Here is an 18,271-nt window from a genome sequence, read left to right as displayed (position 1 = left end):
GATATAGATATAGATGTTGCTTCAGGTAATCTACCAATTAGAGGAAACCTCTGCAAAACATATTACCTTTGGGAATTATTTCGTACAGTCTGAATTATATATCTCTCCGAAATACAAAACGAAATATGTATCTGGCAACCGTGTGGCAGATTGCAAAACTGCCGCACGATCTCATCAAGGTCCGTTTTGAATTTAGCGGACACGATCGATCCCGCATGGCGGCCTCGTGTTATCTCTCTCCCTCACCCGCTCCACTCGTGCCGCCAAGAAGGCTTCGTGCACCTGCGCGATGTGCTCGGCACCGGCCATGCCGGCAGCCGTCGGTCGCCGGCGTCCCTGCCCACGTCAGCCCCTTCTCCTTCCCTTCTTCCTCTCCATCTCCTCCCTCCTCTCTCTACGCCCGAGCTCGCACGGATGCAGCTCCGCCTCCTGGCCTCCCTCTGTACTCCTTTCAACGCCCAACTGTGTCTGTGTTGCTCTGACGAGCCAGCCGCCGCCGATGATCTGAGCTAAGCTCCGCCACACTCCACCCTGCCTGCTCTTGCTCTCGGTGGTGTAGATGCGAGTTGGGTGTGGTGACCATTCCCCCTTCCCTAGTGTTTGCGAGGGACTGCAACAGTCGGTGGTTTGCATTGCCGCACACCCGCGCTTGCTTGGTATGCTTAGTTTTGCAGGATCCTCGCAAGTCTGATGGAGAATTCTCCAGGTCCCAAGGGAGGATCCTATTCCCAAGGTAAGTTGAGTTCAGTTATCAGTGTGTGTCAACGATTTTTCTTGTTTGACCACATCATCACCATTGGATCGGAGCTTCGTCTTGCTAGTTTGCTACAACATTACAGCCACGCATGGCTAGCTTCTGGTTCGGTCCGTTGAATGTTTGACTGCCAAATGTCATTTGGATAACTGAAGGTCTAGAAAGGACTTTTATGAGCGATAACGCCTTTACATGTGTCAAAGCAAAAAAAATGATCAAGAATGTAAGATAATCAGCTAGAACTGCATGTAACATTGTGTCAAAGAGAAAGAATTGTCAAGAATGCAAGAGAGGAAATCACAGCGGCAACATCCACTGAAGAATGTAAATACATATTACTTTACTTGAGTGTATTGGTGCGAGCCTCTTTGATCTGCCGAAGGTTCTTTCCTTAGGTGTTTTTGCAGAAAGTTTGAGGGATATGGTTAGATTTCTCTTGAGATCCCCCCTGCATTATTTTTTCTCTATCTTGGAGTTGAGTTTGCCTGTTAGGTCCCTGCAAAAAAAAGGAGTTTGCCTGTTAGGAGATAGAGATCAGCAGTTGTTGATCTAGGGTGGTGGTGTGTTGTCTTTTTGATAAACAACATGGTAATTTTACTTACCGCTGGTGCGTTAACTTACGCAGACTGGACCAAATAACTTTATGGACCTAGGAATACAAACATTCTTAAAGTTGTTGAAACATACCCGGTAACTTCTGTTGGTGTTTCATGATAATTTACGCACTACAAACTTGATAGCTTACTTGCAACACCATGGTAAATTTTACTAGAGTTTTCTAAATAAAAACACCACGATAACTTCTATGTAAATAGCATGATAATTTATGCAGTACATTTCTTATAAATTATACACAAACATCATGACAACTTTGACCTATGGGATTTTTTTATTGAAAACATATCATCGATAAGTTTTGTGTAAATATCATGATAATTTAAGCATTACTTATCCAATAACTTACATACAAACAAAGGTGGTAACTCTTAACCCAGAAAAGAAGTTGAAACATACCCTCCGTAACTTGTGTAAATAGCATGCTAATATACACACAAGTGAGTTGATAACTCACATGCAAATACCACGGTAATTTTTTACCCCAGAAAAAAGTTGTTGGAAACATAACACCGGTAAGTTATGTGAAAATAGCACGGTAATTTACGCACTACATATCCGATAACTTACATACAAACAATGCGATAACTTTGACCAAGGAGGCAAAAAAGTTGTTGAAAAACATACCCCCGATAACTTATGTGAAAATAACACGGTAATAAATGAACCGTATAGTCAATAACTTAGTTTCAAACACCACGGTAACTTAGGGGGGGTGGGGTGGATTTGTTGAAAAATACCCCCAATAACTTATGTGAAAATAACACGGTAATAAACGAACTGCATACCCGACAAGTTGCATACAAACATCATGGTAACTTTGACCAAGTGGGAAAAGGTTGTTGAAAAACATAATTACAGTAACTTATATGAAAATAGCACGGTAATATACGAACCGCGTACCCGATAATTTATGTACAAAACACCGTGGTAACTTTGACCAATGGAAAAAGTTGTTGTTGAAAATATACCCCTGGTAATTTATGTGAGAATATCACGATAATGTAGAAATTGCATAACCGGTAACTTACGTAAAAACACCGCGGTAACTTTGACTAAGGGGAAAAAGGTAGTTGTTGAAAAACACACCTCCGGTAACTTATGTGAAAGTAGCATGATAAGTTGCATACCCCCGGATGGTAACTTTTGACCCAATAACATACGTACAAACACCGCAATAACTTTTGCCACAGGGAAATACTTGTTGAAAAACATAACCCTGGTAACCGTTTTCGCATCGGACTGACGGTTTGAGCCACAAAAAAATTGAATTTTATATTAGGAAAGAAGCTAGGATGATGTAAGCTTTTCTCCTCTGGTGCAAACATATGCATCTGTATGTGGTGAAAGGTGGAAAAACCATTTTTATGCCCCTGGTAATTTATGTGCAAATATTATGATAAATTGCGTAGAATAGGCGTGGTAATTTATGTACACCACGCATGGTACCTTTTGACCCCCAAAAAAGTTGTTGAAACATACCAACATGGAATTTAGTTTCGAAGATCTCGTCACGAGAAATCTTTTATATAAAAACGGTTTTTGCATCGGACTGACGGTTTAAGCTACAAAACATTTTGAATTTCTGGAATATGGGAGAATCTATGATGACATCAGTTTTTTTTCATCTAGTGCATGTCCGTAATTAAAGAAATGAAAGAACGTGAATGAAGATTAAGTCACTCTAATACATGCATGCATGTAATTATATAGAAGAAACGAGATGTGGTAGTTTTGCTATCTACCACACATGTGCCAAATATCACAGTCCTTCGGTCCCTCACTTAACAGGCCACTACCTAGCTCCGTGCACCGCAAGCCGTTGCTTTTTTAGTCTAAAAATCAGATGCTTACGCCGATGTCAACTAGGTGTGTTACAGTACGCATGTAACACGCAAGTATGTCAACGCCAGATTTTTCAAAAGGTAGATTGGACCCAGTAACTCCCATGCTTTTTCACTGGAGTGCATCTTCTCATCTTCTAGCCGCACAGAGTAAAATCCGCACGTAACAATATCCCATCACCTGATTCTGTTCTTGAAAAGGAATTTCACATCGCTTGTATCCGGTTGCCTCCTTGCGGTGATTTGTATCACAGCACCATCAGCAAGCATGCGCTGAACAACTCTTGTAATGTTTTTCGCGTCATCGATGCCGAGATGGTGGCTTCCAACAATTGGGATTTGAAGCTCCCTCATCATTGTCATCATTCCAGTTGCCTGGCAAAACACAGGTCATGGAGTGCACACTTTAGTTCAAAGATAAACACCTCATGAACAATCGGAAACTCTATTCTAATGAGCATGGGTTTAATTTGCTTACTCTTCTATTGTAGAAGTTGAGGTAGATATCCTTCAAATTGATCCACTCCATAAAGTAAGATGGCAATTTTATTTTTGAAACCTTGCACTGCTCAGGGACCTTCGTCTTCAAATCCCAATTACCACTGGTATATTGACAGAAACATGAGAACAGACACATTATAGAACCTGAAGCACAGAAAACAAATTCTACTGTGGAAACCTAGCTTGGGTCAATAAAAGATGTACTACAGACAGGGTGCACATCTTGCATTGGGCAAAACCCCATTAAGCCATGTTAGGAGCCCTCCTAACCTGTACATGGCAGGGGACTTGCCATTGGGCCAACCCACGGACTTGGCCCATCTGCGACCCATCTCTACAGCTACAAGTACAAGGGAGAAGATAGAGAGCGGGTATCTAGTGGATCACATCACGAACCGGCCGCGGCTTCTTCCCTTTCCACCTTCCCCAATTCTTGTATCCAGAGACTGTAATCCCTAAATTGGTACTTGAGTTCGTGTGCTAGATCAATAGATCGAGAGAGGAACTATGAGGTTCCTAACATATGATATCAGAGCTGGGCCCCACAACACCCTAAGGGGGGCTTCCCTAGGGGGGTGGGGTGTCAGGAACCTGACCTTGGGCAGTGCTAGTGACTTTAGTCCCACCTCGGATATGGGAGGAGGCCAGGAGCTCCTTATAAGGGAGATTGCCACACTCCCTTTAGGCTGGTCTTTTGGGATGTAGTGGGCTCTTCCCTTGTAGTGGAGTGTCGGATGCGCACCGGAAACGTCCGAACATATGCCGATGGACCGGGAGCTAGGCCTAGGCTGCTAACAAGTGGTATCAGAGCCAGGTTATCAGAGGCCAGGCACCACCCTTCCCTCGCTCGATCTGCCGCGGACGTGAAGCTTGCGGCAAGGTCTACATCAACTTGAAGCCATGGATCCATCTATCAAGGATTATTTTGAGAAAATCCTCTCCCGCATGGAGGAAATCCAAGTCGAGCTTTGCAACAGCACGGACACCATCAGGTCCAACAACGCCAAGCTTGACGGCATGAATGTCATTGCTCTGCAGCAGGAGCGCGCCCCCTCTTCGGCGCCGCTCGGTGAGGATGGACTCGATTCGGCTGCTTTATTCACTACCCCAACCCCACAGGATACTCCCGTCACGCTCCATAGCCGCCTCGCGGCCGTGGCGCTCACCCCATCATCAACCGCCGCCGCGGTCTTCTCCGGTTGTGACGACAAGTTCGTCCGCTCCGCCACCCCTGCGACGACTATCACCACGCCTGCAGTCCTCCCCGACACCTATTCACCTGCTGGAAGGACGCACAAGGTCGTTGAGGTCCTCTGTGATGGGTCCCCTGACCACATTGTCATTGCGCCCAGGACCTGTTCGACAAAATGCTCGAACCAAGTTGGAGCCAAGTCGCTTCCGCCTCCAGTCACGATGGCATCACAACTCCCAACAGCCACACCTGCGCGCATCGACGACCTCGTTCATCCTGCTACCAATGATGTTGCTGCAATGCAGCCATTCCTGGACCATGACCTGAACGTCTTACCGCGCACTAGGCATTAGGGGCTGCTGCTACGACCGACGCCGTGGCCATCGTTTCTAGCGGATTGTACTGCAGAGGGTACGGAGATTCGACCAACTCCGTGGCCGCCATCTCCGGTCGGTGTGCCACTAGCTGACACTGATGATTCAGATTTCAGTCTGCATTTGTTCTGTCACGTGAAGAAAATGGGTGTTCTGAGCACAGAATTATCCGGCAGTTTTGGTCTTCAGTTAAGGCAATTTGAATCTTCTGGCCCAACTGGCATCATAGTGCACTGGAAATTTGTTAGCAGTTCAAGTATGAGAACATCCTGCAGGTATCTACTAAGTGTGCACCTGAAACTATATTCCTCTGAGAAGGTTGTTTGCTGGATCCATACAGTGGCAAGAGCTAATTCTGTGATCATGCGATTACTCGATATCCAACTGAAATTGTGTTCTGAACTACCTAATGGTTATTTGATCTATATGGATTTTATCAACATTGCATTGATGGGATCAGAGGTGATACATAGGAAGCAAATTCACCACAAGGGCTTGCTGTCATATTCATGTTATGGACTGCAGCCATGGGGGGATCCTGAATATTTTATCCATGGTACTGATGCTTATGAATTGTATTTGGAGATGCTTGTGCTAGTGAGGAAGATGTGGAAATCAGAGCACTGTTGGGCATCTCGCTTGTGTCTTTTACAGTGGCACAACAAGCTGCTTGAGATTATGTGTACTGCTCCTAGTTATAGTCTACAGGTGAGCACCAAGTACAGGTTTGCGCAACAACAAAAAGGGAGGTATAGTTTGCTTGCAGTTATTGAACTCATGATTTGCCCAATGTATATGAGGATGGTACTTGCCGTGGTAATATTCAGGGGGCTCGTACGTACAGCTACAGCAGAGAACAATGGCCCAAGTAGTTCAGTTGTAAGTGTCATTACTCCACTCATACATAGCACCAACACTTGTTTTTTTGGGAATATCCTAGTACTGGCCTGGAGATCAATGGGACTGCCAATGGAGAAAGTATCCAAGGTAACTTGCTCCTGTGATTTTTCCTTGCCTTCGGCATATAGACCATGGATGGTATCCTGGGTAATGGATACAAATGGTCTTGTAACTGTCGACACAATCAACCCTATAGGTTTGCATTACTTGGCTGTTTGCCCTATAGGTGATCCCTACCTCCCTCTTGATTGGATCAGTGCCTCCGCTCTTTATGGCCGTATGATTGCACGGTGCTTGGATTTTGTGCAATTGGGTACTACATGTGTGTTAGCAGCAATACCTTTCTTGGTTGATTATTTGGACGATGGACATCTTGTAGCATATCCAAAACCTGGCACAGCCCGTGCCTCTTGGAATGACAGCCAGGGGCATTCCCTTATTCAGTTTGAGAAGTTTTGGGCCACTGGAATTGAGAGAGAGAGGTGTTTGATCCCAGGTGTACTTTTCGAGTCCGGGCGCACACTCCTCAACAAATATCTGGTGATCTATTAATCCTTCGTACATGTTTCATAGCTAGCTCAGCATACGTGCAATCTGCAATCTGGGTGCACCCCAAATGGGCTCCTTCCAACAGCCCCGTTCCTCCTCGAACCGCAGTTGCTTTGGTATCCCAGTTCGATTGTTGCTGACTTTATTCCAGGAGTCCCTTGTGCCTACTGCTTCTCTTATGTGCAGTCTGGCTATATGTTCGCTGTTGTGTTTGGAGCTATACCGTATGAACTGGCAACAATTCTGCATCCTTCGCTGGACATATCCAAGCTGCAACCTGATGACTACAACAACCATTGTCTCCTGCTTCAGTTTATTTCTGCTATAAGGGAGCTGGAGTTTGAAATGGCCATCTACCATCTGGGTATGTCTTGGGATCCTGGAGGGCTTGCATTGTTGTTGGTAAGGAAATGGACTCAACGGGAGGTCTTTCAAGGAGGAAGATGCGCCATGATCTTGGTTGCCTGCTGTCTTGTCACCTTCCCAGCTTCTACTCTTCAACCATCGACAATTATGATAGCGGAGGTAATCAGCAAGAGAGCACAGGCTCCACTGTCTTGGTTGCCCGACAATTATGATGGTGGTATGGTGTTCTCTACCTGCTCCGATCAAGAACATGCTCAAGGAGGGAGGGGTGTCATCGCTGCCCGCTTCGCGCAAGACTCTATCGACCACAAGTACTACATCCGCTTCAACAACAACTACTTCCTCGACACCTCCTTTGGCTGGCTCGCTATCGTCCACGACTACTACTCCCACATCGTTCAAGTCAACCCCGCCTTCGTCTGCCACCGCGAATTTGAGCTAGTCAAGGACCATCGAGTGCAATGGGACCCGGGTGGCTCTTGGTGGCGTCAGCTTGGGGTCAAGCCGGATTTCAAGGAGGGAGGGATGTTAGGAGCCCTCCTGACCTGTACATGGCAGGGGACTTGCCATTGGGCCAGCCCATGGACTTGACCCATCTGCGACCCATCTCTACAGCTACAAGTACGAGGGAGAAGATAGAGAGCAGGTATCCAGTGGATCACGGCACGAACCAGCGGCGGCTTCTTCCCCTTCCTCCTTCCCCAATTCTTGTATCCAGAGACTGTAATCCCTAAATTGCTACTTGAGTTCGTGTGCTAGATCAATAGATCGAGAGAGGAACTGTTAGGTTGCTAACAAGCCAGAAGCAGAAACCCACTGGTTCCTGGTTAAACCAAATTTGTAATGTGGTTTGGTCTCCAAATCTAGTAGGCACTCTTGTGTTCTCAGAACTTGTGGATAACTTAAAGAAATTCCGGCCAGGAATTCCACGTTTTGCCATTTTCATTTAACATTTCTAATCAGTTCTTAATATCTATGATCCCAACCCTTGCCTAAAGATCTGGTCTGGGAATGTTAACTCTACTAGATTCGCTTAGACCAGAGGCATGTCGATTAATACTAGACAATGAAATTTTATGTTGCAGGACTCAATGATCCAAATTTGGAAGAAAATATGAAACACTTACAAATGACAGTGTTTTTCTTTAAGAAAAATGTAGTATTCGAAGCCAAACTTACCAAGTAACGAATGCAGCACTGTTGAGGGATTCTCCTTGTTTCTGTTTCCACAATTTGTGACCTCCAATCCAGTCTTCAAACTCTCGAAGAACTTCCCCGAAAGGGACAGCAGTGTCATGCCATACACTTAAACATTGAACGACAGACAAAGTTGTTAGTATGTGTAACCCAAATTATTGAGAGCAAATAAATACATCAGGCTTCTAGACTATTTTAGTGTGATAATCTAATGACATGCTGCAACAGTTGTTGCATATACATCCTCCAAAAGGGCTACTAATGCATCCTTGTTGCTATTTAATGCACCCTCACATGAATAATGTATTAATTTGTATTCAAGCTCCGCCATTAGGTGATTGCAAATTTGCATATCATATGCCGCCTATGATCAGCCAGGTGACAGGTTACATCCACAATAAAGATTGAACAAATAATCTTGAACTCGCATGTTAACAGAATAAAGTCAATGTTGTGCTACTTCTGTAAATTCACACTCAAATCATAAAATAAATAGTTCTGAAGAGAGCAAAATAGTGCTGCACATACCGGTCAACTCCAAACTTTCCATATTTCCCTTCTATATATTCTTCTATTCGTTGCTCACTCATTGCAGTTGGGCGTACAAATCTACAATCAACATACAAGAGGGCAGAGTGTTGGCTGCTGGCTAAGGATACGTCAAAAGAAATAAGGAAATACCAGAAATGTATTAACTATTACAATCTACAGTTGTGCATAAGCCAAGACGAACACAGCAGAGGAGAAGCTAACTTGTACAAGAGGCATATGTTCTGGTGTCAGAATTTTATTTACTTAGTCATGTATATATTTAAATGTGGAATTCAAGCTTATGGCGACATATAAGAAGCAACCAGTCACATTCTCTTAATTATGGTTCATAAGTATTGATATCCTAGGTTTTATCAGATTGTACAAAACAAGAAAATGATGAATTCAAGAACTGGCTTTCATTTTGAGTACATACCAAACTCAAAAAGAATTAGCTACACAAAAGCATGATTCAGTCTCGAGTGCATATGTATATAACCAGGGAAACTGTAGTGCTGCTCATCATTAGTTCAATAGTTAGTCATGGTTCTCCATAGATCCCTTGATACACTCCCCCAAGTAATGTTTTACTAAGTATATATGTTAAGAACACGGTGGAGGCACATGTTAAAAGTACCCAGCCAAGTAACTCTGATTTTTGTAACACATTGCTGGCAATCTCATGAGTCATCTATGGTCTAAAGAGTTCGATAATCATTCAAATAAGCATATAGACTGAACCAAATAATTTTAATATTCCATGATTTACAAATAAGTTGTACCTGTGAAATGAATCGATGAACTCCATGCTGTGGGCGTCAATCATTACAACTGGGAATTCAAGAATTTCAACCTTTCCCTCCAAATCAAGAACTAAAAAATAATCCAGTTTCTGAGGCTTCACTTTATCTGCAGCTGAAGCATTCACTGGTAGGTCCACCGACAAATTATGATTGAACTTCTCAAGATGCAAAGCATCATCCATCTGTGGAAACACAAATCTAAATTAAAATGGTGCTTCCACTAAATAATCAAGTATTAGTGCAGTATTTTTATTAAGGGCTGCAAATCTGTTTAAGGACATTCAAACGGAGTGGACACTGCTTCGCCAAACCAAAGATTTACTAATTTGAAAACTCATATGATTATCACGCCACATAAAAGTTGGAGTACTCATCAAGACTAGTTCTAAATGCACTGAATAAAGTATTGATTAAGCTTTAAAGAATCCATATATGTTTAAACAGATACAGGTCATACTGTCAATACTAAATTAAAAATAGAGTAGCTTTCCACATTGTACATTCCTAAAACAAAACTATCAGTTAATATTGATGCCACGAGATTTATTGAACTTCTAAGAAGACTAAGAGTTCACAAGTGCTATGTTCTTTAACCTATTAGGGAACCGTACCCAGATTTTCTAGCAATCCATATTCCAGCCTTCTATTCTTGTCTCTCATCCACTGTATACAGATGAGGATAACTAAATATCCTGTTCAGCTCTTCTCATATACTCCCTCCGTCCCAAAATAAGTGGCTTTGATTTAGTACAACTTTATACTAAATCAAAGCCACTTATTTTGGGACGGAGGGAGTACATGTCTATATAAACTACTAAAACTCATGGCTTCTAGAAACTTTCCCAGTAAATTCTAGAACTAGTTTTATCATTTATTTTTTATTTCTATTTGTTCTGCGTGATTTATTAATCCTAACCTAATTTGTGATATTACATAACAAATTTTACTAGTAGCAGATAATACGGGGGAGACTAGTATAGGATAGGTGAGATCAACGGGATCAAATTTTTTTTTTTGAAAATACAAAACATGTTCAAACACTCAAAAAAATTGCAGGCATACATCAATGTTTGATGTACAACCTCAAAAAGTTTCAGCTCCAAAATCAACCTACACTAATACAACAACAAAGCCTTTAGTCCGAAACAAGTTGGGGTAGGCTAGAGGTGAAACCCATAAGATCCCGCAACCAACTCATGGTTCTGGCACATGGATAGCAAGCTTCCACGCACCCCTGTCCATGGCTAGTTCTCTGGTGATACTCCAGTCCTTCAGATCTCTCTTTATGGACTCCTCACATGTCAAGTTCGGTCTACCCCGACCTCTGTTGACATTATCAGCACGCTTTAGCCGTCTGCTATGCATTGGCGCTTCTGGAGGCCTGCGCTGAACATGCCCAAACCATCTCAGACGACGTTGGACAAGCTTCTCTTCAATCGGTGCTACCCCAACTCTGTCTCGTATATCATCATTCCGAAATCAGTCCTTCCTTGTGTGGCCACACATCCACCCCAACATGCGCATCTCCGCCACACCTAACTGTTGAACATGTCGCCTTTTAGTCGGCCAACACTCAGCGCCATACAACATTGCAGGTCGAACCGCCGCCGTCCTATAGAACTTGCCTTTTAGCTTTTGTGGCACTCTCTTGTCACAGAGAATGCCAGAAGCTTGGCGCCACTCCATCCATCCGGCTTTGATTCAAAGGTTCACATCTTCATCGATATCCCCATCCTTCTGCAGCATTGACCCCGAATATCGAAAGGTTTCCTTCTGAGGCACCACCTGCCCATCAAGGCTAACCTCCTCCTCCTCCTCGTGCCTGGTAGTACTGAAACTGCACCTCATGTACTCCAGTTTTAGTTCTACTAAGTCTAAAACCTTTCGATTCCAAGGTTTGTCTCCATAGCTCTAATTTCTAGAACATGTTTTTACCATTAAAACTCATAAAACGACTCAATTGCTAAAAACATTGGTGACATGTGTAGGTTTTATTTAGCTGTAACTAGTAAACCAAAATGTCGTAAAACAATCTCATTGTGTAAACTTGGACAGTGGCAACGTGAATACTCCATAGTCCATAAGTAACTCCTCTTTTTCTTTACTTTATACATCACTCAACTTGATTATATTAGCAACTTAATTCACCAGAGATACTTCCATTGCTAGCCTACCATGTCGGAAGCTGTTAGCATCCTGCACACCTTCAGTCTTTAGAAAGACAATTTTTTTCTTATAGTTAGTCCAGAAAATAGTTCTGCATACTATGTTTTAAATCTTCACCAAGTTAAAATATATGATGTCTGTTCTACAGCCACACAGTCTAAATCAAATTTACCATCCTAACACATGCTATTCTTGAATTGCAAAGGCGTGTATCTGGACCCAAATGTTTGCTTTATGAAACCACACGTCCACACCACATACCACCTTGCCAGCCATGTAACTGAAGGAAAACGCAAAATAACCATCGACAACTACTCCCTCTGTTCACAAATATAAGATGTTTTGGATATTTCAGTATGTACTGCAGACGGACTGAAATGAGTAAAGAAACACACTAAAGCGTGACTATGTACATCCGATTCACAAAAAAGTTAGAACATCTTATATTTGTGAACGGAGGGATTAGAAGATACGCACAACCTTACAGTTCCAAGCTCATGATTTCACCAATGCCTCACCCCAAAATAACCATGAAAGACTTCTTCTCCTGGCATTATTGAGTTCTTGTGTGCTAGCAAATGTAACTAATTTATAACTACCTACGCAAACACAGAGATGGCTCGGCACGGGGAACTAACCGGTAAGCAAGCGACACTCAGGGGAAGAGGCGGGAAGAAAAATCACCATGGTGCATCTTCCCTGGGTGTAGTACAAGCACGTAGGCTTCCACGGCCGCCTGGAGGTGGACCTCGGGGCTCCCGCCACCTCCCCCTCCTCCCTCGCAGTAGGAAGGAGGGGAGAAGCTTGGGTGAGACTGGCATCGATGGGGAGGCTTCTTGGGTGAGAGAGGCGACGAGCCGAGACGGAGGAGGTAGAGAAGGGGCGCAGTAAGGAATGGAGCAGGGAGGAGGTGGTGGTGGTGGAGGGGAGTAGGAGGAGGCGGGAAGAAGATGAAACCCTTGCGAGCGCCATTCCAATCGATGCCTCTCCGGCTGAGTTGCGGGAAGCTGATGCAGATAGGGGATGATGGGATCGACTGGGTCAGAGAGCCAGTCTGTTGGGCTCATGGGCTGCTACTCTGGGGCAGAAACGTGGAAAGCCTGGGGCAGAGGCAATTGCACCCATGTACAAGAATTTAGTTTGTCTCAAAAAAAAAGTACAAGAATTTAGTTTGTCTCTATCTCTACTACTTATAAAAAAGCAAACATAATCTTCTCTAAACGCATCTCATAAAACAAACACAGACTCATTACCACCACATGATCAGGCCCACTAAACTCAATCTAACGGCTATCCTTAGTCTAACTCATTTTCTGTGTGCACTTAGTAATTTATATTGACTGACCGTACTCCACCACAGATGAAATTGCACGCCCGATAAATTAGGAAAATATAATCATGGACACATTTATTAGGAAACAAATCATGGGCGCGTCCTATTATATAGGAAACTAATCAGAGGTGCATCCATCCTATTAGGAAACTAAATCACAGGCATAGTATATGCAATATTGTCGCCGCCATCGTCTTCTGCCTTCGGGCCAGGGCGCTTTTCCGTCCGAGTGCGACAACTGCGTCCATGTCCCGAGCATGCTCTCCGGCGGTGTCGGCTTCAGCTCCGTCCGCATCTCCCACGCTGACAACCACCCACTACCGACGCCCTCCAAGTACAAGCCGCCAACCGCCATGGTCCCCAGGGCGGCGTCGGTCTCGGACGTGGCGCAACCAACGTACACCGTCAAGGGCACCAATTTGGGGGTATTTTGGGCTTTGCATGACTAATACTGTACCTTTGACACTTGGTGGTCGGTCAAATTTTTTTGATTTGCAATTTCATCTACCAGCCAATCCTCCTCTAATGTGTAGTAGAAACATTTTGGGGAAAGGAAGAATTGCTATTCTGGAGTTTAATTAATCATTTGATAATTCCAAATACATGTTATCTGGAGTATGAAAACCATTCCCATATATAGATGAAGAAGGAGATGAGGCTGATTGTAAGAGTGTATTTGTTTAGACCTACATAGTTCAGTGAGTGCACGTGCATTACAGATTAAACAAAAATTTTGGGGCTTCAAGCAATCTAAAATTCGAGATTTGGGATTATCTTAGGTTGCCTGCTTGTACTGCAAATGTATAATCTGATATGATGCGTACATAAGAACTGTGCAGCAATCTTGGATTACAATTTAGGATCAGAGGGATACTGAAGAAGTGAAGATGCATTTCTCTCTTTCTCAGGGTTATTTCTATTGCCAGATGCATTAAACTGGACCGTATCAAGAGATAACACCATCACAATGATTAGAATTGCCTTATTATGGTCTGATTATGTTTATGGATGATGTCCCTTAGCTTGGAATTAAGGTGGGTGGAGCCTAGGTCAAGGGGTTGGAAATCAGAATATATAATTCATTCTTTATTTTTATTCATATCCCATTTCAGTTTATGTACGTACAGACTGTCTTATAGCGTTGTAGGTTTGTCTGGTTGCCAGCGTGTAAACATATACAAAAACAGATAAATACTTTGTATCATGATGATTATTGGATTTTTTTAGTCCTTTTATATTTCAGTTAGTTCTTGTAAAGCATCTTCTATTTTGTCGTTTTAGTCACATATCATCTTGTATTTCCTATTATCGATTATATAGGTGGAAATCCCTTTTGGAGCTCGGCCTCCAGTGAGGCCTCCAAATTCAAATTTGAAATTTCATCGAAATTCATTTTTTTATATTTAAAAAATTCTAAAAAAATGCAGATATACATGTAAGCATAACACACATGTGTGTAAATTTTCAGTTCAAAATACATTGAACTGAGGGCTATGCAAAAAAGACAAATCTGTGACTGTTTAACACATGAAACTATTCATCCTACGAGACCATGAATTTGTCTTTTTTGTACAGGTTGCAAATCAAGATATTTCATCATGAATTTTTACACACACGTGGATTACATCCTTACATACAAGCATATTTTTTCAGAATTTTTTAACCATAAAAATTTGAATTTGAATTTTTAAAAATTAAAGGCCTCCAAAACGCCTCTCTCTTATATAGGTAGCTATATAATTTTTGCAGTACATATAACCGAAAAGTATATATAATTTTGATCTAAATTAGTATTTAATATATTTTGCTATGTAGATATTAGGTAATTTTGGCAGTACACATAACTGAAAAGTATATATATTATCTTTCATTTGATATATATATATATATATTTGCAAAAAAAATTTACTTTGTACTATGTGAATCTCATCTGATTTACGTTTAAGACGTGCGTTGCACATGCATACTTACTAGTCTAAAAAACGAAAAAGCTATTTTCCAGTCGACTGGAAATTCGCAAACAGATCCAAACGACCCGCGCGTCGTTGGATCTGGATCGCACGATCACGATTTTTTAGCGGACTCGAACTCAACACCCGTGACATGTAGCTAAGGAAGACCTCAATCCACTAACCACTCTACTCTATCTATGTAGTAGGTGTTAAGTTAGATAAAGCTAAACTATTTGATTATGATATTTAGTACTGCATCTCCTATAAAACATACATTTTCCATTTTTAATTCCATGAGTTTTCTCTTGTTTATCTTTGTTGTTCCACTTTATGATGAAAGTAGGTATCTCCACCAACACTCGGATGACGGCGCGGATGATTTTGATGATGTGATCAATGATTCTTCTAAAGAATATCCAGTCCAAGAGGTAGGAGATGTTGACGAAGAGAAGGTGGTAGGTCGTCTCTGAAGCCGGTAATTTTTGGGCCGCAAACGTGATAATTACATCTGAACACCGTGATAATTTTAGCCCGATGTGGAAAAAGTTGTTGAAATATAACAATCAGTAATTTCTATGTGAATAGCCTGGTAATTTATGCACCGCGGACTTGATAACTTACATGCAAACACGATGATATCTTCTAAACCAGTCGAAGTTGATGAAGTATCCCCTGGTAATTTCTGTGTGAATATCATGATAATTTACGCGCCGCAAACATGATAACTTTTCCCTTCGTCGGGGGAGGGGTTTTGACGAGATATAACCTCGATAACTTCTGTGTAAATATGATGATAGTTTACGCATCACAACCCTAATAACTTACGTACAAACATTACAATAAGTTTTGATTGGGGTAGCAGAAGCTATGATGCTTTCACGGCAGAAGCCATTGCTATAAGATTTGGTTTGAACTTGGCACGTATAGCAGGCTGCAACATAATTGAAATTAATTCGGATAACTTGGAGGTAATAGCTGCATTGAAGGAGGGCTATTCATCTTCAGTAGCCAGCGCCATCTTTGATGACTTTTTTTTTATGTCTCTTGATTTCACTCATATCTTGTATGACCATTGTAGTAGAGACAACAATGGTGTAGCCCATGAACTAGCTAGACTTGAGTTCTCACCTCCTGATGTATGGTTGGATCCCCCCCCCCCCCCAGGGAAATCCTCCTGTTGATTGTTTCTGATGCTACTTTTGTAGCAACTTAATAAAGAGGAGGTTTTTGTGTCAAAAAAAGTTTTGATTGGAGTGGGGGGGTGTTGAAAACACACAACCCGATAACTTCTGAGTAAAATAGCATGATAATATACACACCACATACCTGATAACTTAATTACAAACTCTGTGATAACTTATGACTCTGGAGGAAAAGTGTTTGAAAACATAACAGGTAAGTTCTATGTAAAGAACATGGTAAAGTATGCACAACAAAGTTGATAACTCACATACACACACCATGATAACATTTTTGACCCTAAAAAATTTTCATCATACACCGTGGTTGATGAAATATCCCCCTGGCAACTATTTATGTGAATAACATAGTGACTCAGACATCACATACCAGATAACTTATATTCCTCGGTTCTGATAACTTTGACATGGGGGGAGGGATTGATGAAATATCCTCTCGATAACTTTTGTGTGAATAGCATGGTAACTCACACACCGCTTACATGATAACTTATGTGCCTCGGTCTCGATAACTTTGGCGAGGAGGTTGTTTTAAAAACATCCACCTGATAACCTTTGTGTAAATAGTTTGATACTCTATGCATCGTATACGTGATAACTCACGCACCAACACATGATAGGAAGGTTGGAGATACCAGGTTATACCTCGGTAATATCTGTGTAAACATTATGGTAACATATGTAGTACATGCGTGATTACTTACGTAGCCCAGTCATGGTAACTTTTGATCCGAGAAAAAAGCTGTCGGAACATATCAACACGAGATCTAGTCTCAAAGCTCTCGCCGTGACAGATTTTTTATGTGAAAACGATTTTTCGATTGGATTAACCGTTTGATTTACAGAACATTTTGAAGTTTTGAAATAGGGGGAGGGGGGATATAGGATCACGTCATTTTTTCTGTCCTCTAATTCATTTGCACATGGGGAGAAGGTTGAAGGACCATTTTTATGCCCCGGTAATTTCTATATAAATAAGATGGTAACTTAGTTCTCACAGATGTGATAACTTACCCAGCCTGGGCCTGATAACTTTTCACCCAAAAAAAAGTCGTCGAAATATATCAATATGTCTAGTTTTGAAGGTCTCGTCGTCATGAATCTTTTATATGAAAACGGTTTTTCAACCGGAGCGACGGTTAGAGCTACAAAACATTTTGAATTTTTGAATTCAATGAAATCTCTGCTGACATTATCATTTTTGTTTTATATGCATGCATGCAACAATGGAGAAAAAGAATCCATATGTTCACGGTTTCTTTTAAAGAAATCAGTCCCATGCATGCACCTACTTTAGTGAAAAGAGGAAAAACCGTGTGAATCTGTTGCTAATAATCCGAACAATTGGACATTAGCAGAGTCCCAAAAAAATGTACAAGAATTTAGTTGTCTAAAAAAAATGTACAAGAATTTAGCCAAGTACGGCGAGGAGTGGTCTCAAAGCGAGAATCGTCGCCGCCAATGCTGCCTCCTCCAAGGACCGCCGCCCTCTCCCCCAACGCAGATTCTCGATAGCAGCGGCCGCACTGCACGCGCCCTTCCGCTGCCCGAAGCCCGACTCTGACGACTCCGACGTTGGATCCGACGACAATGGCGGAGGAGGAGTCGCCGGCCATGCCGGGTCACTGTCAAGTATAGTGTAGTTTAGGGTTTCTGTTTTAGGTTTTTAGTTCATGGGACAAAAAATCGTCTAATTTTATGTAAAAATTATCCTAGTTTATATGAACTTCATCTGGTTTATATCAAAATCTGCCCGGTTTGTAAGAAGTTCATCTGGATAATTCAAATAGTTGTTGAAATGTATGTGACAGCGTTAGATGGCGGTCTCCAGGATCAGTGTCCGCCGACATATGCGGGAGGAAATTTATGGGTCGGTATTGGAGATGCCCTTAAAGAACTTTTTGTTGGTTTGTAGAATCGGAAACCATATGAATTTTTCATATGATCTACTTCGCATGGATTTCTATATGAAAATTTCCATCAAGTCGAATAGTA

The 18,271-nt window shown here is 42.1% G+C and overlaps 1 protein-coding gene across 2 annotated transcripts; it reads right to left on the bottom strand.

Annotated features, from left to right (window-relative positions):
• Positions 1–980: 980 nt before the first annotated feature.
• Positions 981–12,828, bottom strand: LOC125521397 (uncharacterized exonuclease domain-containing protein At3g15140). Of its 2 annotated transcripts, none has more exons than XM_048686455.1 (7): positions 12,477–12,828; positions 9,606–9,808; positions 8,821–8,901; positions 8,275–8,400; positions 3,692–3,815; positions 3,395–3,588; positions 981–1,250 (listed from the first exon to the last, which is right to left on the bottom strand). In XM_048686455.1, the coding sequence occupies exons 1-7, from the start codon at positions 12,762–12,764 to the stop codon at positions 1,208–1,210; spliced, it is 1,059 nt and encodes a 352-aa protein (XP_048542412.1). In that variant the 5' UTR covers positions 12,765–12,828; the 3' UTR covers positions 981–1,207. The 2 variants fall into 2 exon arrangements, with proteins under 2 accessions (XP_048542412.1, XP_048542413.1); XM_048686456.1 differs by having other exon boundaries at positions 12,431–12,682.
• Between the last annotated feature and the right edge of the window lie 5,443 nt (positions 12,829–18,271).

This window comes from Triticum urartu, chromosome 7, assembly GCF_003073215.2.
Source record: "Triticum urartu cultivar G1812 chromosome 7, Tu2.1, whole genome shotgun sequence".
NCBI classification, from domain to species: domain Eukaryota; kingdom Viridiplantae; phylum Streptophyta; class Magnoliopsida; order Poales; family Poaceae; genus Triticum; species Triticum urartu.
This window is presented reverse-complemented; position numbering and strand designations above follow the sequence as displayed.